Raw genomic sequence first — 18237 nt, forward strand, 5'->3', positions numbered from 1 at the left:
AGGACGCTATCGCTGCGACCTTTGGACCTACGTCATGTAATCATTTGAAGAGACTTGAGGTATCCTTGATCTGTGCAGAACAAGTATAGGTTAGCCGACCAACGGTACACCGTCGCATGGCAATCACTAACCAGGTAGTATGCTGTACATTGGTTGATCTGATATGAGGATAACTTTAGAGCTATCACCTTCGGAGCGCTATTGAACAGTACATGTCCTATATAGGATGGTTCAACATATGACACCTCATCATCTAAGAATCTGCAGTTTAGGGCGTTGATCTGGGCAACAAGGTCGTTCTGTAGATGTCGCGGAAGCGTAGGGTGGTTTGTATGTTCTTGAAGCATCTTGTTAGTCTCCCACCACTTGAGTCTAATCCTCATACTGTATAACACCAGTCCTGGTATGTCCTTGTGAGTGGTAAGGCCTATCTTCAACATGATCTCATTGATCTGTTTCATCGATAATCGATGAAGGGGATTCTCAGCATAGCATCTGCCAAGAAGTTCGTACACGGTGACGGTACTAAGTTGTGCCCAGAGTCGATCATCTGTTTCAAGAATGGGCGAGATAGTAAGCCAAATTTTATAAGATGCTTATCACTTTCGCTGAAGCACCCACAACGAGTCTGCCAAGGCCAAGAATGGGCATGGAAGGGAACATCGCCTGTCAGAATCTGCCACATCTCTTTTGGTTAACATCGCTCCTTGCACGTTGGGAGGCGGAGTCAAGGTTCATACTCACTTGAAAGGCAGTCTTACCAAAAGCGAACACATCACTTAATTCTGTCGGACCAAGTACGACCCCTTTGATTTCACCCTCTGCGGAGGCGAAGAGCTCAGGAGATTTGAAAGGCCTGGAGTCTTTAGGAGCACTTGACTCCTCTTCTCCCTCTTGGTAACCGAAATCCGCGAGCACAGCTTCGCCTTTGTCGTTGATCAAGACATTAGCAGGTCGGAGATTGCCATGAATTATACGGTGGACGTGAAGATGTAGTAGACCCTGAGCCACTTGATGAACGAGAGCCACTCGATCGGCTTCAATCGCTCTATCGCTGTCGAGATAATGCATTACGTCGCCATGAGGCACTAAGAAGCGCATGATCAGTCTCTCGTTGCGAGATCTTTTGAAAACCATCTGCAAGCTTACTGTAATCGCTCACTAAACACCAATATGAAGCAGAGTCTCGATTGACCGTACCCACGAAGTTGATCAAATAAGGACTAGGTGCATCTCTCCACTTCTTGATCTGATCCATGTAATCGACCTTCGGTGAGTTTTCAATCTGTACGGAGCAGAGTTCTACCAATTGAGGTAGGGGAAATTGCTTGATTGACTTGATTCGGACCGTTTTGCCTTTCCAAGTCCCCTTCCATACCTTTCCCACGGGCTTGTTCCCGTCACTAAGTCAAGACCCCACAACAAATACTTTAAGTGACCGGGCATGGGTAGAGTGTTCGCAAAGCCTTACCTGAGGAGCCGCTCTTTCACTAGGCCCAGGTCATCGATTTGTACCTACAAGTGATTGGATGGGTACAAAGGCTCAGTAAACTTTTTGAGAAGGATCGTAGATAGATTACGATTACTTACTGAAGCTTGTTGAGTGGATTCATCCTCGCGGACCATATACTTTGAGTACATCTTCCACTGGGCGATTTGAATGAACAAAAGGGGATACAGTCCGTTGTGACCAAAATATAAACAGGCAGAAATCACTCACAAGATGTCGCTGGGGATCATTCGGATTTTTGGGATCCCCGTAGGTAATCTGGCATACAATGTAAGCTAGGCCCGGAGCAAACTCACTCTGTTACGTTCCCTGTGTACGAAAGAAATCACTCACATAGGGTCCTTCGTAATGCTCTGGAGAATGAGCTATCTTGTCGGAAAGTATCTGTCGCAGAACGATTGTAAGAAGCGCTTTATCGGGTTTCACCTTCAGACTACTCACCGATGACACTCTCTGAAACAATCTCATTCTGAGGTGATTGATGTCTTCGATTGAGTCGTCTGGCTTTAAGAAAGTAGAAATAGTACGCCTTTCGCCGCCCATGTGAGCAAGAAAATCCTTAACTCGATCCGGTGCCTCTTCGATGTTACTAGTATTGCTCGACGCCTTATTCAAGGAGGGACCGTCATGGATGATCCCCAAAACCATGAAAATTTGGTGGATTGGCTGCGAGCTTCCTGATGCTTCTGAAAGCCCGACCTGGGAGTTGGACGACGAGTCATCTTTCATCGGGATTAGGGAAGAGTGGGAGGCGGAACGATCTGCTTTGAGATGATTTCGTAAAACCTCTTGAAGAGTCCGCATTTCGCCGACACTCAGGTTATCTACTCCATACATTAGCTTATACAATGATAAGAATGCTGAGCTGAATAAGTAGAAACTTACCTAAACCAAGGAAGTCACTGAGATCGGTATTACTCAGCTGCTGAGTTCCAACAAGAACTCGTCGTAACGCTGATTCGTCACGCTGTCTATACTGTCCCATATAGTCGGTGAACATGGCTTTGATTTCGTATACTCCCGTGACGTTGATCATAATGCCACATTGCTTTTTTGGCAGAGCGTGTCAGCTGAATCAAATAGTCTCTTTCGTGCGATACTTTATCATTAATTGTTGACTGGTATACTCACTATGAACTGGAATCTGGCATCGTCAAGACGTCTTTCCATATCTTTCACCCATATCCTCGTATTTGTTTCTATGAAGTATCTCCTTGAAACGATGATTTCGCTCCGCGATAGCGCCCATCGAGTTTGTACATTCTGTCAAAACACTGCGGTCATAATAGCTGATCATCAGTGTATCGCTCAATATGGCTCAGTACAGATCTTTCTGGGATAAGAGCCGAGTTACTCACACATAGAAGTTCCTAATGGTAATCAACATACGTGCAGGTAGACTGAATTTGATTGAGATGAGGCATTCTTGAATAGAAATTGTTGTTTCAACCGCTGATCGGACCTAAAAACCCCAAAAAGTGTCAGGTGAGTAGCAGAACATTTGAGCATTATGAGACTATACAAGGGATATTGTAGAGGGCAGAGCTCACCAATCCTAACGCTTCCAATTTCATGTACACGACCGATTTGATATGACCCATAAAATCAGAAATCATCTTGATAACTGCGCCTGCAGGTGCAATAAGCTCGACTGTCTTGGCGATCTCTCCTACTAATCCAGTGATGATCTGAAAAGTGTTCAAACGATCAATCTTCTTCTCCAATTTGACGAGCTCTTCATCGTAATATCTGGTATCTACAGATAGTGTGATGTTGGAAGCGAATCTAATCAAGGTCTTGGCAGTCACCGGCTCACTTTGATATGATTCATCAGTAACCATAAATCCTTATCGGTAGAGGGGAGAGAACCTACTTTGGGCCAGGTTTGAGTGTTTGGTTCTCTCTTGTCTTCCCAGGCGTTTGGCAAGTCTCAGAAAGACTCGGGTCTGAAGCTGGTCCTAGATATTGGGTGATACCTTGAATTTCATTCTGCTTATCGGTTGGGGTAGATAGATATGCTGGTTTGAGGTCGAAATTTCCATTATGAGACTGTTCACTCGTAGCTGAATATGTCGAATTGCGCTGCGTGGATTCAGGTAGGATGCCTAATGATTCTGCCGTCAGCTTGTGAGCTGCTTTCACCAATGCATGCATTGTGACTGAGGTGGCGATGGAAAGTCAAAACACAATGCCCAGCGATATAATTATATCAGGTTAAAGGGTAAGTAAGGGATGGGATCGAGGGCTGTCGCCAAGAGACAAGGCGTTGTGCTCGGCTCAACGGGGAGTTCTGAAAAGGTCTTGTTCAGGAAGATTCGTCGTGTGTGTATGTGTGTGTGACCAGTCGGAACTTCATTCATGAAAGGGACAAAAGGACCGGGAAACAGATCATACTGTAGCTCATCGCATCCACCTCCGTGGTGTGTCGAAACCAGCGAAACAGAAGGTGATGAACCAGGCCAATGCATTCGATTTTCTGACCAGAAACATAAGATGTGGTCCGTTCGGAATTCAACGCTTCTATCATCAAAAGTATATACTCTACATGCTTAGCATCCTAGACTCCTCCTTCGTCATGAGAACTCTGCGTCGTATTAGCATCGAAAAACCACATCTATTAAGGTATAAGTGTATTTGACTTACGTAGTACATCGATATATTCAATCTACATCTCTGGAGGGTCTGAGATCACCTTCTGGTGAAAACCTCAAAACAGACAGATGGACCGCACTAAGCATTGAAGACGATACTCAGCTTCTTATCTTCCGCATCCGGAGCGATCCACTCACTGTCTTCCTCCATTGGGCTCACTTGTCTTGTACGAGTATTGAAGAGGTTGATCGTCTAGGCCCGGTAATCGTCTATCTATTACAGGAAGACCTGGAGGTAAAGGTGGAATTGATCCTAAGCTAGGAGGAGGACTAGGTGATGCGCTACTATTCGAGCTGGAAATTGAAGGAGCGAGTTGAATGCTGGGTAGAGGATCTGCATTTTGAATAGGATCCTGAGCGAATGTCCAGAAACCCCACGGCTCCCCAGATGATTTACGAGCAGGAGAGATGATGTTGAAGATAAAAGTGGTCCCTGGTGCATAGTCAGATACAACCATTGCATAATTACTGGCTGTGAGAACTCCGACAACCTGTTTCAGCAGAACAGTTAGACTTCGACTCATAACGAAAACGAAGATTCAGATCCACATACCATCACAATATCGGTCTTCTGCACTTCCCCATATCCCTCTTCTGCCGCATCTTTCAGAATGTCGTCGATATTCTCGATTAAGTATGTCTTCAGCTTCGAGTAATTCCTTATCATATGTATCTTGCCGTCCTCGATGATCAACTTAGCAGCTTTTTGACCAGGTTTTAACGGGACGATGCTCTGCTTCCTTATGATCTTCCTGTTTTGATCCAGGCATTCATCAGTTGTTTGTTGTCGCCAATAGACTCGATAAGCGAAAGTGGTGACATATGTTCACTCACGTGATCGTCTTCCTTCTCGGTTTGAACGCCGACACGATTCTAACTTTGAAGTCCTTGGCTTTATCGCTCACTAGCTTAGGGTAGACTGCTGTTTCCGTTACCGGTATCACATTATATTCCGTGACCATGCCTGGCAGTACTCTCGGTCCAGCGATGACATTACAGCCGATGGCGTTATCGAGATGAACGAATTTACCCTTCCTCATGAAACCAACATCACCTAGGGCTACATTGCCTGGACTCCACAAGGGAAGGTTCAGACGATCAGAAAAATCCCTGTAATTGAAATGATTTCTGAACCGCTTCTCGAATAATCCATCGTCGACTGGGTCAGGTAGTAAGATAGGCAGCTTTGGTTCGGGAACAGGGGGAATATCTATGAGTTTCACCTCTACCACTGGTGAATCATAAGGAGGGGTTCTGCGGCATGTTTTAGCTCCCCTCATCGCTCGAAACTACGAACCAGGACATACCCGTCATCTACAGAGACAAGAGTATTCTGAGAATACTGAGAAGGAGCCGTGATCCGTATATCCGGCCCACCACTACCTGTGACTACCAAGCAGCGTTAATAGCTGCGGGGTGACATATGCAGTAGCAAGCAGCAACTCACTGATGTCTTCCGTACCAGAAGCCGGTTGTTTGATCTCATCCTGTGATTGACTCGCCTTCTCTGTCAGGCTTGCACCAGGACACAGTGATCTCCGCAAGTCACCGCACATGGCCTGCAATTTCGCACTGACTTCGTCGAATGTTGGTCTGATCCGCGGGGAATCCGCTCAACACCGAGACATCAACGCGTATAGCTCGTTAGAAATTCCAGGAATCTGCGGGGGACGTTCACCGGCTATTTCCGAATGAGTGTGGTAAATACAGTATTCAAGGCAGAACATCCAGAAAGTCCTCACCCAGAATCGACGCTTTTGTGGTCGTGTCGTCCAATGCGATGAAAGGAGTCTCGCCCGAGTAAATCTATATTTTCTTCGATTAGTTATACAGCAGGAGAAAGAGAGCTTCTGAAACACACCTGGAATATCGTCATAGCAAATGAGTAAACATCGCATTCTTTGCTTAGCGGATATAACCTTAATCGTTCGGGAGGCTCAAACCTAAGTGTGCCGGCAACACTGCCGGAGGACGAGATAGATGATTTCGATGTGATATCAAGCTTAATTCTCGACAAGCCAAAATCACATAGTCGTGGTAGCCCTTCGTCATCAATCAGTATATTCTGGCCCTTGAGGTCACCATGAATGATATCGCGAGAGTGAAGATATTCCATTCCTTGAGCTATTCTGTGGATAAGAGGCAGGGGATCGACTTGTTGTCCGGCCCCTCTTGAAAGGTAATCGGTAATTCGGCCGTTTTTCACTATGAATTGGTTAGGCACATCAGCGCTCTAAAACAGATTACGGAAAAGCAGGAGCAGAACTCTCACTCCAGGGACTGACCAGAAACCAAGGTGCAGGGCCGACCGAGCTAGAAGCACCTAAAAATGGAAGTATAAATTCGCTGTCTAGCTGACACCAGATCTTTACCTCTGCCAGGAATAGCTTTGTCCCCAAGAAGGTCAGGCTGCTGATTATACGATTCAATGAAAGGTACTGACATATTTGTCGGTAAGGGGAGCGAGACTCTTAATCGCCACTTCTTGATCATTCCACCTTCCCCGATACACCCGAGCAAAGTGACTGTCGCTGCAGGAAGGGGTGTAAGCTTATCTTCTCTTAATACTGATGAGGTCCACTCACGTGATTCGTTCTTCCCTATATATTTCATATTCGGTAATCGTCCACTGTATACGCATGAGGTAAGTAGCAGCTTACATGTATGGAAATCGAGGAAGAATACTGACAACAGGAAGATCTTCAATACTCCTCTGGCTCTCAGTGCGAAGATACTATAACCAGATTCAGCGAGGCCTTTAGTCTGAAGATGCTTCTGTAGCTGACCTTGAGAAAATTCCTGCAAAAAGCCCCTCGTGAATCCTCGATGGTCCAATCCTCTGACGTTACTTGCCATGCCCTTCGAGATTGACGGGTGGTAGATCTTTCTACTTCCGGCATGGGGATATGTGCGGGAGGCAGACCTTGGTCTTCGTTAAGGTTATTCCCATCCACTAAGAGCTGCAAAGGATTTTCGTCGGATGCAGCGGTCCCCGTAGTAACTACTGAAGGGTAGTATGGCTGTGGTGTTGGAAACTGAAGGATAGCTTGTGAATGTGGGTTCACAGGTGGATATCGATAAGGATCATCGTATTGTTCCTCAACAGTTCGCTGAAGGGTCATGACAATCTCTGGTATCTCTTCATCTGCAGAGGGACAAAACATTCAGTCTCAAGAGCGATTAGAGAAATGATAACTTACTTTCAATCATTTGGCGTGCACGTTCTGGAAAGCGAATAAATTGGTCTAGTTTCTTGGCAAACTCTTCACGGTCACGCTGTCTGTCGATTCGGGCTTGCTCCTGCAGTTGATTCATTGACACAAGGTGTTCCAGCTAGTTTTGCTTGTCAGCTCATTTGTGGACAACATTGATCCATTGAAATCACCATAAAGCTCGCTATATACATGACTGTGTCACTTCTAGCTGTCGCTATCTGTCTCTGCATTTGAGCAGCGTACAGGAACAACTTGAACTTTGATCGACCGACGAATTCTTCGAGAAGATCTGTATTACTGGTGAGCTTGCTGAACCAAGACTGCCGTCAGTTGTGAGAACTCTCCATCAAGGAGAGCTGGTAATCTTGAACCTCTCACCGATAGAGTTTCACTATATCAGACCGCATCTGTTCCGACGGCGGTGTCGCACTTGACTGGATTTGCCTCTGTACTGCCTGAACGATGGTTATTGAGTCACTCACCTAATATTTACAAACAATTCAGCTCTTCGTAGGTATAGAGACGAAATGATTCTGCATCACTCACCAAACCCAGTGCGTCTGACTTGTTTTCCATGACTTTTCGAGCTGCGTTTAACATCTGACTAAGGCAAACCATAATAGCTCCCCCAGTTTGTAACAGCGGTACAGCCGATAACAGTGTACCGGTAAATTCCAAAGCAGAGCTAATGACATGAAGCCCGTTGATCGACCTCTCTGCCTTTTCTACCGAATACCCAAGAGGGTCGTCTAGAGCATCGGTCGGAAGTCCAAGACTTAAGCGGGGCGCAGCTCTCGTTGATGGCATCTGATATGAGAGGGATTGGTTCAATCGAGTTGGAGTGTCGAGGTCATCAGATGCCGAATTCTCTAGGGGACTTTCGGCGATATCTTCGTTAGATATCACTCCATTAATCCTCAATTGAGGCCGAGAAGGACGACTAGTCGATGGAGATGAGGGTTCCCCTGAGCTCGAAGTACGGTTTGACCGGAGCCAGGGAGATGATGAAACATTTGTAGATGAGATGGTGATAGGAGAAGTCGGTGGTCTTGACATGATGAGTTCGAGAGCGTTTGAACGGCTAATGAAGTTCAAAGGAGCATACACCGACAAGGATCGATGTAAGATGAAGGATGGAAGCTTGAAAGGGGTTTGATTAGTGTTGAGTGGGGTTCCCACTTTGCGCCAAAATTGGTAATTGGTCAGTGCGCAAACCGCTTTCTCTTGAAAGAAGATTACTTCGCCACTGGTGTGCACTCACAGTATTGATAGGTATCGAGTATCAACCAAGTATGGACGCATTGAAATTGGCCAGTAGCGATTGATTAATAACAATATGAACAAGCATAGAGTGGAATGGAAGAAATGAATGAAAACTATTGAGGGATTTGTTTTGTTAACGACAGGAAGGGGAACTGATGTTGTGTTTAAACGAGAGGATCGCAAAGGTATATGTATATGTATGGGTATGACAGCAGGGAGTGAATTCATTGGTCATTGTTGGGGGTGGCAAATCCATAAATGGAGGTGAGGGAAGGGGAAAGGGGAGGGATCGTGCAGAGAAAAAGAGACTGAAAGATACAGAACGAGAAAAAGGGTCAAAGGAAGGGATATCACTTGAAACACCACACACAGCCCTACATCAGATCTGTATCAATGACGAGGGGTCATCGTAAGGGTAAATGAAGATCTTTGACAATATAGTCTTATGGCGCAGAAATCGTAAACTCGATTAGTTGATGAACGATGTAGGAAAGCGAGCCATATACCAGAGGGCCGCCATCAGGATAAAGATTGGCCTGTGGATCGTTAGTACAGATAGAATAAATAGCATGAGGGACGGTGAACATTCCATCTCAACGTTGAAATCTATGCAATACATTCAATGCTCTATTGCTTCTTCAGTGCCTTCTCCCTCAACTCTTCGGGTAGCCATTCTACAGGAAAGCCTCTTATTCCACCAACTACATCATGTCTTTTGAGATAGGTTTGGTCAGGTGACCAAGTAAAGGGGTTTTGTCGAGTTCGCTTTTTACGATGACGAGAGAGGAGATGTCGGGTGTCAATAGGTATATCAGCAGGAAGAGGCGATTTGAGATCCTGTAAGTGGGCGATGATGAGTGTTATACAACGAAGAATAGGCCACAACGACAGTGCAACTCACATTTGCAGCTTCTACTAATCTGTCCAGTATATTCGACACTTCTTTCCTGTTCTGTTGTGTATTTCCGAATCGTTCCTCGGCGATTTTGATCCAGCCTTCCTTGCCTTGTTCTACTCCTGCATGAGCACCTCCATTGGGTAAGAATTCTTCTTTACCTGGTCTACCTGGACTCCACCTTGGCCCTGCAAGAAGCTTGATCCGTTGAGTCGCTTCCGGGGTGGAAAGTGGGAGAGTCGATACTGGAACGAGAAGAACGGATTTGGTGTGGAATTTGGAAGATGGTGAAGATAGGTCAATTGTACTTGTTAAACGGATCGACGATGTAGGAGGAGTAAAGGTGGTTGTGTTTGCGGCTGATCATTTGGGAAGGACGTCAGCTTGAGTGAGTAAACCCGAGAACGTATATCTCCTCAATAACATGTAGTGACTGAGACTCACCTTTTAAAGCTTCCCTATCTTCATGCACTTTCCTAACGAGACCTTCCCCCTCTTGTATTCTGAACATTCTCATCCAACCAAGGGAAGTGGCATCGTCAAAGTCAAATTTGGGTGTACTCATCACAGACCATGGTTTGTTTTTCTTTGATGATGCTTTTGATGGTGCGACCGGTGTATCAGGGAAGAATGACTGAGGAGAAGCATCGGACACTGAAGAATCAGGCTTCGATTCTGACGACGGAACGGAAGAGGAGAAAGACCGTATGATTGGTCGGACAGACGACGAGGAAGGAAGGGAACGGAGTGTCGTTCTGGATATTGACATCGTGAGGTGATTTTGTACAGGCTGATTTATGAACAAAAATCAGTGAAGTTTGAATTGATTAGACGTCTGTTTTTGCAAGAGCTTTCAACATTTATTTAATTCTGGCGACGAAAGCCTGTCACGCCTAATGTGGGATCACTGAAGATTAGGCACGCAAAGGTTCGAAGTTTCGGAAATGTTATTTTCGTTCGAGTTTTGATTTTAATTCCTAATTGATCAACCCATGCAAGTTCTGTACACATATCGCTAAGTGAAACGGAACATAGTCTTTGCTTGTCACCTCAACCTCCAGACGACTTGCGGCAGATCATCAAACGAATTATATATCACTGTAAATTTAAACAAACACTGCTTTTGTCGACAATGTCGTTCACCATCCCTCGCCCCTCCTCATCCTCTTCATCCCTTCCCAAGCTGCGTACGCTTGTGCAGAGGCGATGCAAACATACCCACTCTACTCCACAATCGTTATGGCTTTCTCGAACTCACCTGAATCCGGCTCCGTCGGTACCACCACCAATGGTCCCCACATACCCTATGCGAGTTATCCTTTCAGACGGCTCAACATTCACAGCATATACCACCGCACCCACGCCTTCAACTAAAAAGCTTACTCGTGACGTCCTGAACAATCCTCTGTGGTCGCCAGCGAGTGAAAGAAGGGGACTGGGAGAAGGAGAAGAAGGGAGAGTTGGAAGATTCAGAAAGAGATTCGAAGGTATCGCAATGGAAGATGAACAAGCAAGTGAAGGAAATAAACCAGAAGCAGCATTCGCAGCTGGAGATCTTGATTGGATGTCAGAAGGTGGTGTCGAGGAGAAGATCAGCGAGAAGCAAAGAAATCCTGTGAAAGCAGCGAAAGGAAAGGGAAAGAAGAAGTAGAGTATTTAAGCAGAAAGACACTTTGATTCGATATACATACGACTATAACACATTCACCGTCGATCATTCATGTACATCCTTAAACTCCTCGTCGCTCCAATACTCTTGAGAACATGTGAATACCTTTACAACATAGGGTGTGATTCAGTATCAGTTCTCAGCTTCGGATATTACAAAATTTTCAGAACGAGCTAATTGTTGAGCGGTATCAACCTTGTCAGCCAGTTCTTCCAAGCTCTTCGCAAGATTCCTTATCTCGGACGTATCTAAGCTGTCGACGTAAGTACCTCCTAGCGAGATTTCGCGGAGGACCTTGTGCAGCGCAGAGACGTTCTTGTTTTCGAGGGCAGACGAGATCTCGTACGAGACTGACTTGTCAGGGTCAGGATATAATCTGCTTAAGTGTTCGCATGGCCAAGACATATTCTCCACTCTTTTTCCAATTCTCTGCTCTGTGCAGAGAGTCACGACAGCTAAGATTGATCCTCTGCATCCGGTGGTCACCGTATCATTGGCCAAGGAACTTAGCAAATCTCGTTGCTTCATGGTAGTTATACAGTTTGACTTGAGTAAAGTACTGGCGCATTCTTGCATGAGGTCCGCAAATGACCGGTTCGAGGTGGGCCTGGATATAGCTGGATCTTCCACTTCATGCTGCTCGATCTGTGCAAGGGTAGAGGGGTCTTCGGCCATCTGATCGGAGGTAGGGGGATAGGAGGAAACATTGCTGAGATTGCCCAGACCTTCGCAAGAAGGCTGTGCGGATATCCGGGGAAGTTGAGACAAATCGGTTTCTATCTGTGGATTCCCAATCGATCGGATAAATGTTGCATTGCTGATCTCGTTTTTCCTAGGGTGACGGATGGTTTGATCGTTTTGATATCTTCCGCGAACCGAAAGCACCTGTGAAGGCTTTCTCGGTCTCCATTTCTGATCGCATTCAATGCAGCTTGCTTCAAGTCGATCGTTTCGGGTACGGTGTCGGTGAGCTGCTTGTTATGATGAAACACACTAGCTAATCCGTTGTATACTTGACGAGCCATCTCTACAACACTGACACTCCGTCTACACTTGTTTGAGCCTTCTATAATGGTCTTTGCAATCTCTTTAGTCCAGTCCTTATCTTCAGTAATGAAGGAAAGGGCAGGATGTTCAAAGCGATGCATGCTGGTGGCTAGGGTCTTTTTAGCCTCCGGGATCATCTGGCTCATGTATTCTTCGGTCTCGCTGCGAACCGAAGGGGATAAATCTGGCTCAAATACAGAATTGGAACGAGAAGGACACGTTGAGATAGAGGAACCAGAGCATTCTTCATCTACATCGACCTGATACTCTGATACTCCGACATGATGTATATTCTTATTAGGATCTGGACGAACAATGTGATGATTGCTGAGACTGATGGAAGAGAAGGGTCAGATATGATGGGTTGGAAATGAGTGAATCTCGTCAAGATGAGGTGGTGAGTAAGAGAGAGCCACAGAATAATTGGAATGACAAGCAATACTGTACAAAGCTCTACGCATATGAGAGGGTCGCGGTCTTTCGTACAAGCTTGAAAGGACGATATGTTCGCGACGAATACCCATCAGAATGGTAGACAGTCTCAAAGGGTCGATCCTGCCAGTATACATAATGTTTTGCACACATAAATTCTGGAGAACAAAGCAAAAGGTAGAATTCTGGACAGACCTCTCTTTATCAATGGAGAGGTGGAAATGATGACACGAACGCATTGCTGTGTTCTATGATGCATTCTCTGACGCTCAAGAAGACACCTTTTATCGAGAGACGGACCGGTGGGTTCCGTTCCTGTTTTGCTCGTAGCTGGCCATTGAGCCTCTCACTTGAAGTACGTTGACATAAAGAAACACTCTCAAATGATACACCGTCATGTATCCCAGCAGCCGTCTTAGTATCAACGTACAACCGTCTGATAAAATGCCACTTTGATTGACACACTGTATTCCGGTTATTCCGATCATCCGAAGGTATACCATCATCCAACGAAAGACAACTCGTTCAACCAAAAGCTATTTGCGCTCTTTCATATCATTGAAAGATGTTGTTAGGATGATCAAGAGAAATGGTCATGCTGTGAAAGAACCTTGGGAACGATGGTGAGCATCGTAAAGAAGCTGTGCAATTGAGGTCTTCAATATAGGTGCACTGACCCATTCCCCTTCGCACTGACCTAAAACACAATCAAAGGATTCTTGGTGTGTGTGTTTTTTTGGTAGGTAACCAACGAAACCACCTGCTAGTCGACTTGAGCATTGTGTTTAATCTTTACATCTGATCAACAAATACTTATATCTTCATCATCCTCTCTCTCTCTTAATCACTGAATCCCATCCATCATCCGTATATCCAACTTGATTTGGTGTACACTGTGGTTGACTCAACTGACACTCTCGTCACTCCACGGTCAATCGACTCAGCTTTGTTCACTTTGAGTGTGTAGACGTGACGTGTGGATCTCATAACCGGGATAACTGGAACGAATGTCACTCTCATCGTCTTCCTTTTCTCCTTGTTCTCCCTCATTTCGGTAATCATCCTATCCCTATTCAGTCCTATTCCATATTCCCCCTTGCTGAAATACTTCAAATCTTATCTACCCTGATCCAAAGTAAGAGAAAAAAAATTCTTCGACTCGCCACCAACGCTTACTTGGTCTTCCAATTGGATATAACTACTCGATCACAGTCGTAGAACCCTCCCTTACTCTCCCTATCAAGACACTCATTATACGTTCGCACCCTTCGCATTATCTCCGTTTTACATAAGCAGCATGTCATCTCCACCTCCCCCACCTCCCAAAGACAGCCTATCTGGTCCTTCGCCTTCTATCAGTGATAGATCAAAATCCAAGTTATCCCGTGACCTCCTCAGGAGACCCAAATCTCCGACTGGATCGGAAAAAGGCAAAGGTAAAGATAGTGGAAATAAGGTGAAAGAATTCTTCGCCGGTTTGGGGTCAAAGAAGAGGTCGGCATCTTCAACTGGCAGCGATACTGCCTCAGCATTTCCACAAAAAAACCTAGAAGCAGACCTTGGTAGCGAGGTCTTGGGGCAATTGCCGACATCCTCTGCCCCAGCTGCAGAGAAGGGTACCCTCAAAATCGCTACTCTACCATCTCACTCGACCCATGCCGTCGTGATACCCGCTACCCAGCGAATTGGCCCAGATAAAGTGAAAGGATTGTCCACCTCTACCATCAGCTCCCAAGACTCCGCTGATCTCTTTCACCAAGCTGTCGTGAACGCTCAGAAGAGAGTGGATGCTCTCAACACCACCACATTCATCCTCAAAGGTGTCGCAGCTGGTCTAGCTGCGGGAACAGCAGCTTGGATGCCAGGCGTGGGAGAAGGTGTCTCTGTGATACTTACAATGATCTTGACAGCGGAGAGTATCTCAATAGGAAGAGTGGCTGCATTGCGATTAGTAAGTCCCATATTTGTATACTAGTACTGATGAATCTCTTGAACACAGGTTGAAAGATCAGCTACCGTACTTGAAGCGGTCGAACAAGCTATCATCCAACATAAGGGACTGATACCCCCAATTATGATCAGTAACGTCAATCAGCTCTTAGCGTATATCATACTCGTTAGAATTTACATACTCATTGCTAACTTGTACCTCAGTCACCTCCACTCCAATAATCGTTTCCTCGTCAAGCTCTCGGAACGGTCTTTCCTCAAGCTTTACCTACATTCTGAGGAAACCTCTCGTCAAATAGGTGCGGCTACTGAAGATCTTGAGGATTTCGTTAGAGTTTTTCAGGTGAGGCTTTTTCTGCTGCGACAATGGCACTGCTCATGTACGGGTTTAGCTTCAAGCTCAAATCTCTATCGCTGCATGGGAGGAACAATCAAAAGTCGATCATGATCATGATATGCAGGTTTTACTTCAAAGGCTTGATGAAGCCAGGGAAAGTGATCAAAAGATGCTTGATGCACTGTCCCTCAAGAGTGAGGAGACACTTTCCCGGGTCATATTGTATTTTCTAAGCTGACTTGTTTCTGTAGGCGAAGCTCAACAAGAGGCAATCAAGACTCTTCAAAGAACGCTTGACCAAATTCTCGTAATTCAGCAAGTCGAATATAATAATCACCACCCTTCCTCTCCACTAGCAGCGTTCGAAGGAGCTACAATGATGGACAGTCCCACTGTTCCCTTTTCCATATTGGACCCACCTCAAGCGGTTCAGCCGTCAGTATGGACTACTTTCGCACCCAAAGGAACCATTGACTCCACATGTTCGTCATCCGATGGCCTCACAGACACTGGCTCCAGGAGCAAGCCACCAAGCCAATGGCGAGTAAGTGGCCCACCTGCTAAATCGATGTGGGAAACAGGACCTCAATCGCCAGGAGAGAAAGGACCTCATAGGGAATTTTTCGAAAAAGCTCTAGACGTAAGTAATCTCGTTCCCTCGTGGACGACGAGCATTCTAATACCTCTTGCAGGTCCTTCGACGAACCAGTACTGATCAAGGCGAGATACCAGAGGTGAGTATCGACAACGTCGACTATGCAGCGATTGCTTATCTCTGCTATAGTGGACTATAACAAATTTGGAGATCTCCCATAACGAGAAAATCACGCATGAGGAGAGAATCAAGTGAGATTGACGTAAAATCATTTCAGTGTACATGGCGCTGACCCATTCGCAGCTCCGGATATTTCTCGGTCATCTGGCGGGGTCAGTGGCAGGGACAGGATGTTGCGATTAAGGAACTCACCCCAATGGCTGATCGTCAGGTGTGTTACCTCTTTTTTCATGTGAGTTATGGATCACTGACTTGTCTCAAGCTGTTTGTGAGGGAAGTCGAAGTGTGGAGACGGCTCAGAAGCAAACGGGTTCTTTCGTTTTACGGAGCATCAAGTACTACAGGTCCTCCACCTTGGTTCCTAGTCAGTCCTTTTAGTGAGTGGGTCTTGCTATATCTCTAATCGGCATGCACTGACAGGGTAATTAGTGAAAAACGGGAATGTACTAAACTATCTTTCGACTAACCAAGGAAAACAAGCCAATAAATTGGCTATCATTTGGGAGATGGCTCAAGGCATGGACTATCTCCATTCGCGTGACATCATACACGGTGACTTCAAGGCTTCCAATGTCTTGGTAAACGATGAAGGACATGCAGTTATCTGCGATTTTGGGCTCAGCCAACTGAAAATGGACTTCACTACAAAATCTCAAGAAATGGTCAATAAACCTACACCGCTTGCCGGGACAATGCGATGGCAAAGTCCAGAGAGGCTATCAGGTGGGATCTTGACCAGAGAGAATGATGTTTACTCTTGGAGTATGGCGGTGTACGAGATTTTGACTGGTTCTATTCCATTTGGGTACGTGGACGACAGTGTAGCAAGGAGAAACATCAAAGGTGAGTCTTATCTCAAATGCAATCACTACTGATCTAATGCTTGTACAGACGGTATCAGACCTGCTCGGCCTGCAGCAGTCGAAGACTCGTTGTGGTCACTATTGACTCGGTGCTGGGCGCAAGACCCTCAACAACGTCCACCATTCGAAACAGTGGTCGAGCAATTATCCAGCATGTACACTCCTGCGAAAGAGCCAGAAAGGCAGCGGACACATGTTACGGGTGAGATCTTCTCTCAGCTAGATCAATCAGTAAACTGATGTAGCTTATCATTGATCAGTATCCTCGTCAGAGACCACAGAAGCTTCGTACACTACAGCTAGTGAGGGGGGAGTACCAGAAGAGCAACGGTGAATGTTCCCCCAAAGATGGTGGTCCAAGTTGATAATTGCTAATAACACCCGTGTAGAGCTATATCTCCTGCAACGAATACTTTACCGCTTCTCGAATACATCGATGACGTATCTAGCTCTTCCGGCTCTGTCGCATCGATACCTCCGCACCTAGAGACTCAGCCCTCGTTTGAGTCTGATCGGACTGAAAGGCATTATCGACACTACCTTTCTCATGGATTCGACGACAGATTGTCAATCGCTCTTTGGTTTCCTTCTCCTGTCCCTCTTGGCAGTGTAGGCTATATCCGACATGGTCAATTCATACACTTGATGGATGCTCATATTCCTCCTGTGGGTGTGAGGCAGCTACCTCCATTGCCTTACCTGGATGAATTCAGCTCCCTCCATACAACTAAAATTCCCGTGAATCCTCGAGGTGCAACAGAGAAAGGCTTAGATATGGTAGCTGCCGTCACCAACTTCATCAAACCTAGTGGGGAAAGCTCACAGTAAGCTTTCCTTGTCCATGTCTTGCGTAGCGTACTAAATTGAATCTTTGTTAGAAAAGCGATCAGTCGCCGAGCGTCGTTTCCTCTCAGGCCAGGTATGAAACAAGCAGCGCTCGTCGTCGAAGATGGCACTTTCGAAATATATAACTCTTTAACAGAATGCAGGACCTACCTTACAGCCAATATCTATTGGATATTGGCACATTTTGGAGATCAACATCAAATCAACAAGGAAGACGTTATCATTGTAGGTATTGACCAGTGTGGAAGGAAGATTTGTAGCTGATACGTCCTGTCAGGTTGTTGGCACCCTTACAGCTCAAAATTACGCGATGGTGATCTCAAATTTTGCTCCTCGAACCACGTTGACATTCAATATCCATGCCTCGTCCTACAGGACTTCCGGAGATCCTTGGGGAACATGGACGGTCAATAGGGAATCAATTAGCGATCAACCCAAAGCATTCAAATCTGTTCTAGGCGTGCAAGCGTCTGCCTCGACTTCCAAAACTTCGGGGACGATCCCGAGCAGAACCAACACTGCAGAGTTGGATGAGCATGAATTGAAATATTCGTGCAAAGTGTCAAGGGTGTCTGGATCTTCCCCGTGAGTAACTGAAAAAGATTAGCGTGTCCTAAATGCTGAGTAACCTTCCTTTGGCTCTATTAGTGATGCCGTACTCCTGGCAAAGCTCAAGTTTCCACCCGGTGGCTCTGATCCCACATTGTATCCTTAGTCTGAATGAAAAAGACAGATGGTCGGTTATAAGCAGAAAGATGGGTTGTAGATAGTAGCTTCGGAGACG

The 18237-nt window shown here is 45.8% G+C and overlaps 7 protein-coding genes across 7 annotated transcripts; 2 read left to right on the forward strand and 5 right to left on the reverse strand.

The window, feature by feature from the left end:
• Positions 1-40: 40 nt before the first annotated feature.
• IL334_007778 (uncharacterized protein) lies at positions 41-3664 on the reverse strand (the record flags this gene model as incomplete). Its single annotated transcript, XM_062939467.1, has 15 exons — positions 41-70; positions 132-550; positions 622-676; positions 745-1088; positions 1150-1403; positions 1472-1515; positions 1591-1647; positions 1721-1768; positions 1844-1894; positions 1952-2334; positions 2396-2558; positions 2642-2723; positions 2869-2972; positions 3061-3325; positions 3384-3664. The coding sequence occupies 15 exons, from the start codon at positions 3662-3664 to the stop codon at positions 41-43; spliced, it is 2580 nt and encodes an 859-aa protein (XP_062795518.1).
• Positions 3665-4170: 506 nt separating this feature from the next.
• On the reverse strand, positions 4171-5717 carry IL334_007779 (uncharacterized protein; the record flags this gene model as incomplete). The annotated part of the gene is made up of 6 exons (XM_062939468.1): positions 4171-4240; positions 4300-4652; positions 4715-4913; positions 4996-5415; positions 5469-5550; positions 5609-5717. The coding sequence occupies 6 exons, from the start codon at positions 5715-5717 to the stop codon at positions 4171-4173; spliced, it is 1233 nt and encodes a 410-aa protein (XP_062795519.1).
• A 57-nt stretch (positions 5718-5774) lies between these two features.
• On the reverse strand, positions 5775-8432 carry IL334_007780 (uncharacterized protein; the record flags this gene model as incomplete). The annotated part of the gene is made up of 12 exons (XM_062939469.1): positions 5775-5842; positions 5904-5967; positions 6023-6366; positions 6434-6548; positions 6605-6692; positions 6747-6790; positions 6851-6895; positions 6948-7306; positions 7362-7494; positions 7547-7685; positions 7755-7858; positions 7923-8432. 12 exons carry the CDS (start codon positions 8430-8432, stop codon positions 5775-5777), a joined length of 2013 nt encoding a protein of 670 aa, XP_062795520.1.
• Positions 8433-9266: 834 nt separating this feature from the next.
• On the reverse strand, positions 9267-10303 carry IL334_007781 (uncharacterized protein; the record flags this gene model as incomplete). Its single annotated transcript, XM_062939470.1, has 3 exons — positions 9267-9476; positions 9541-9893; positions 9979-10303. 3 exons carry the CDS (start codon positions 10301-10303, stop codon positions 9267-9269), a joined length of 888 nt encoding a protein of 295 aa, XP_062795521.1.
• A 363-nt stretch (positions 10304-10666) lies between these two features.
• IL334_007782 (uncharacterized protein) lies at positions 10667-11185 on the forward strand (the record flags this gene model as incomplete). Its single annotated transcript, XM_062939471.1, has 1 exon — positions 10667-11185. One exon carries the CDS (start codon positions 10667-10669, stop codon positions 11183-11185), a length of 519 nt encoding a protein of 172 aa, XP_062795522.1.
• Positions 11186-11335: 150 nt separating this feature from the next.
• On the reverse strand, positions 11336-11878 carry IL334_007783 (uncharacterized protein; the record flags this gene model as incomplete). The annotated part of the gene is made up of 1 exon (XM_062939472.1): positions 11336-11878. One exon carries the CDS (start codon positions 11876-11878, stop codon positions 11336-11338), a length of 543 nt encoding a protein of 180 aa, XP_062795523.1.
• Positions 11879-13979: 2101 nt separating this feature from the next.
• On the forward strand, positions 13980-18168 carry IL334_007784 (uncharacterized protein; the record flags this gene model as incomplete). The annotated part of the gene is made up of 16 exons (XM_062939473.1): positions 13980-14633; positions 14682-14785; positions 14837-14975; positions 15025-15163; positions 15221-15609; positions 15662-15703; positions 15754-15815; positions 15868-15955; positions 16007-16121; positions 16174-16587; positions 16636-16809; positions 16868-16937; positions 16997-17431; positions 17486-17678; positions 17731-18038; positions 18102-18168. The coding sequence occupies 16 exons, from the start codon at positions 13980-13982 to the stop codon at positions 18166-18168; spliced, it is 3393 nt and encodes a 1130-aa protein (XP_062795524.1).
• Positions 18169-18237: the final 69 nt, after the last annotated feature.

The sequence above is a fragment of the Kwoniella shivajii genome, chromosome 11 (assembly GCF_035658355.1).
Source record: "Kwoniella shivajii chromosome 11, complete sequence".
NCBI lineage: Eukaryota > Fungi > Basidiomycota > Tremellomycetes > Tremellales > Cryptococcaceae > Kwoniella > Kwoniella shivajii.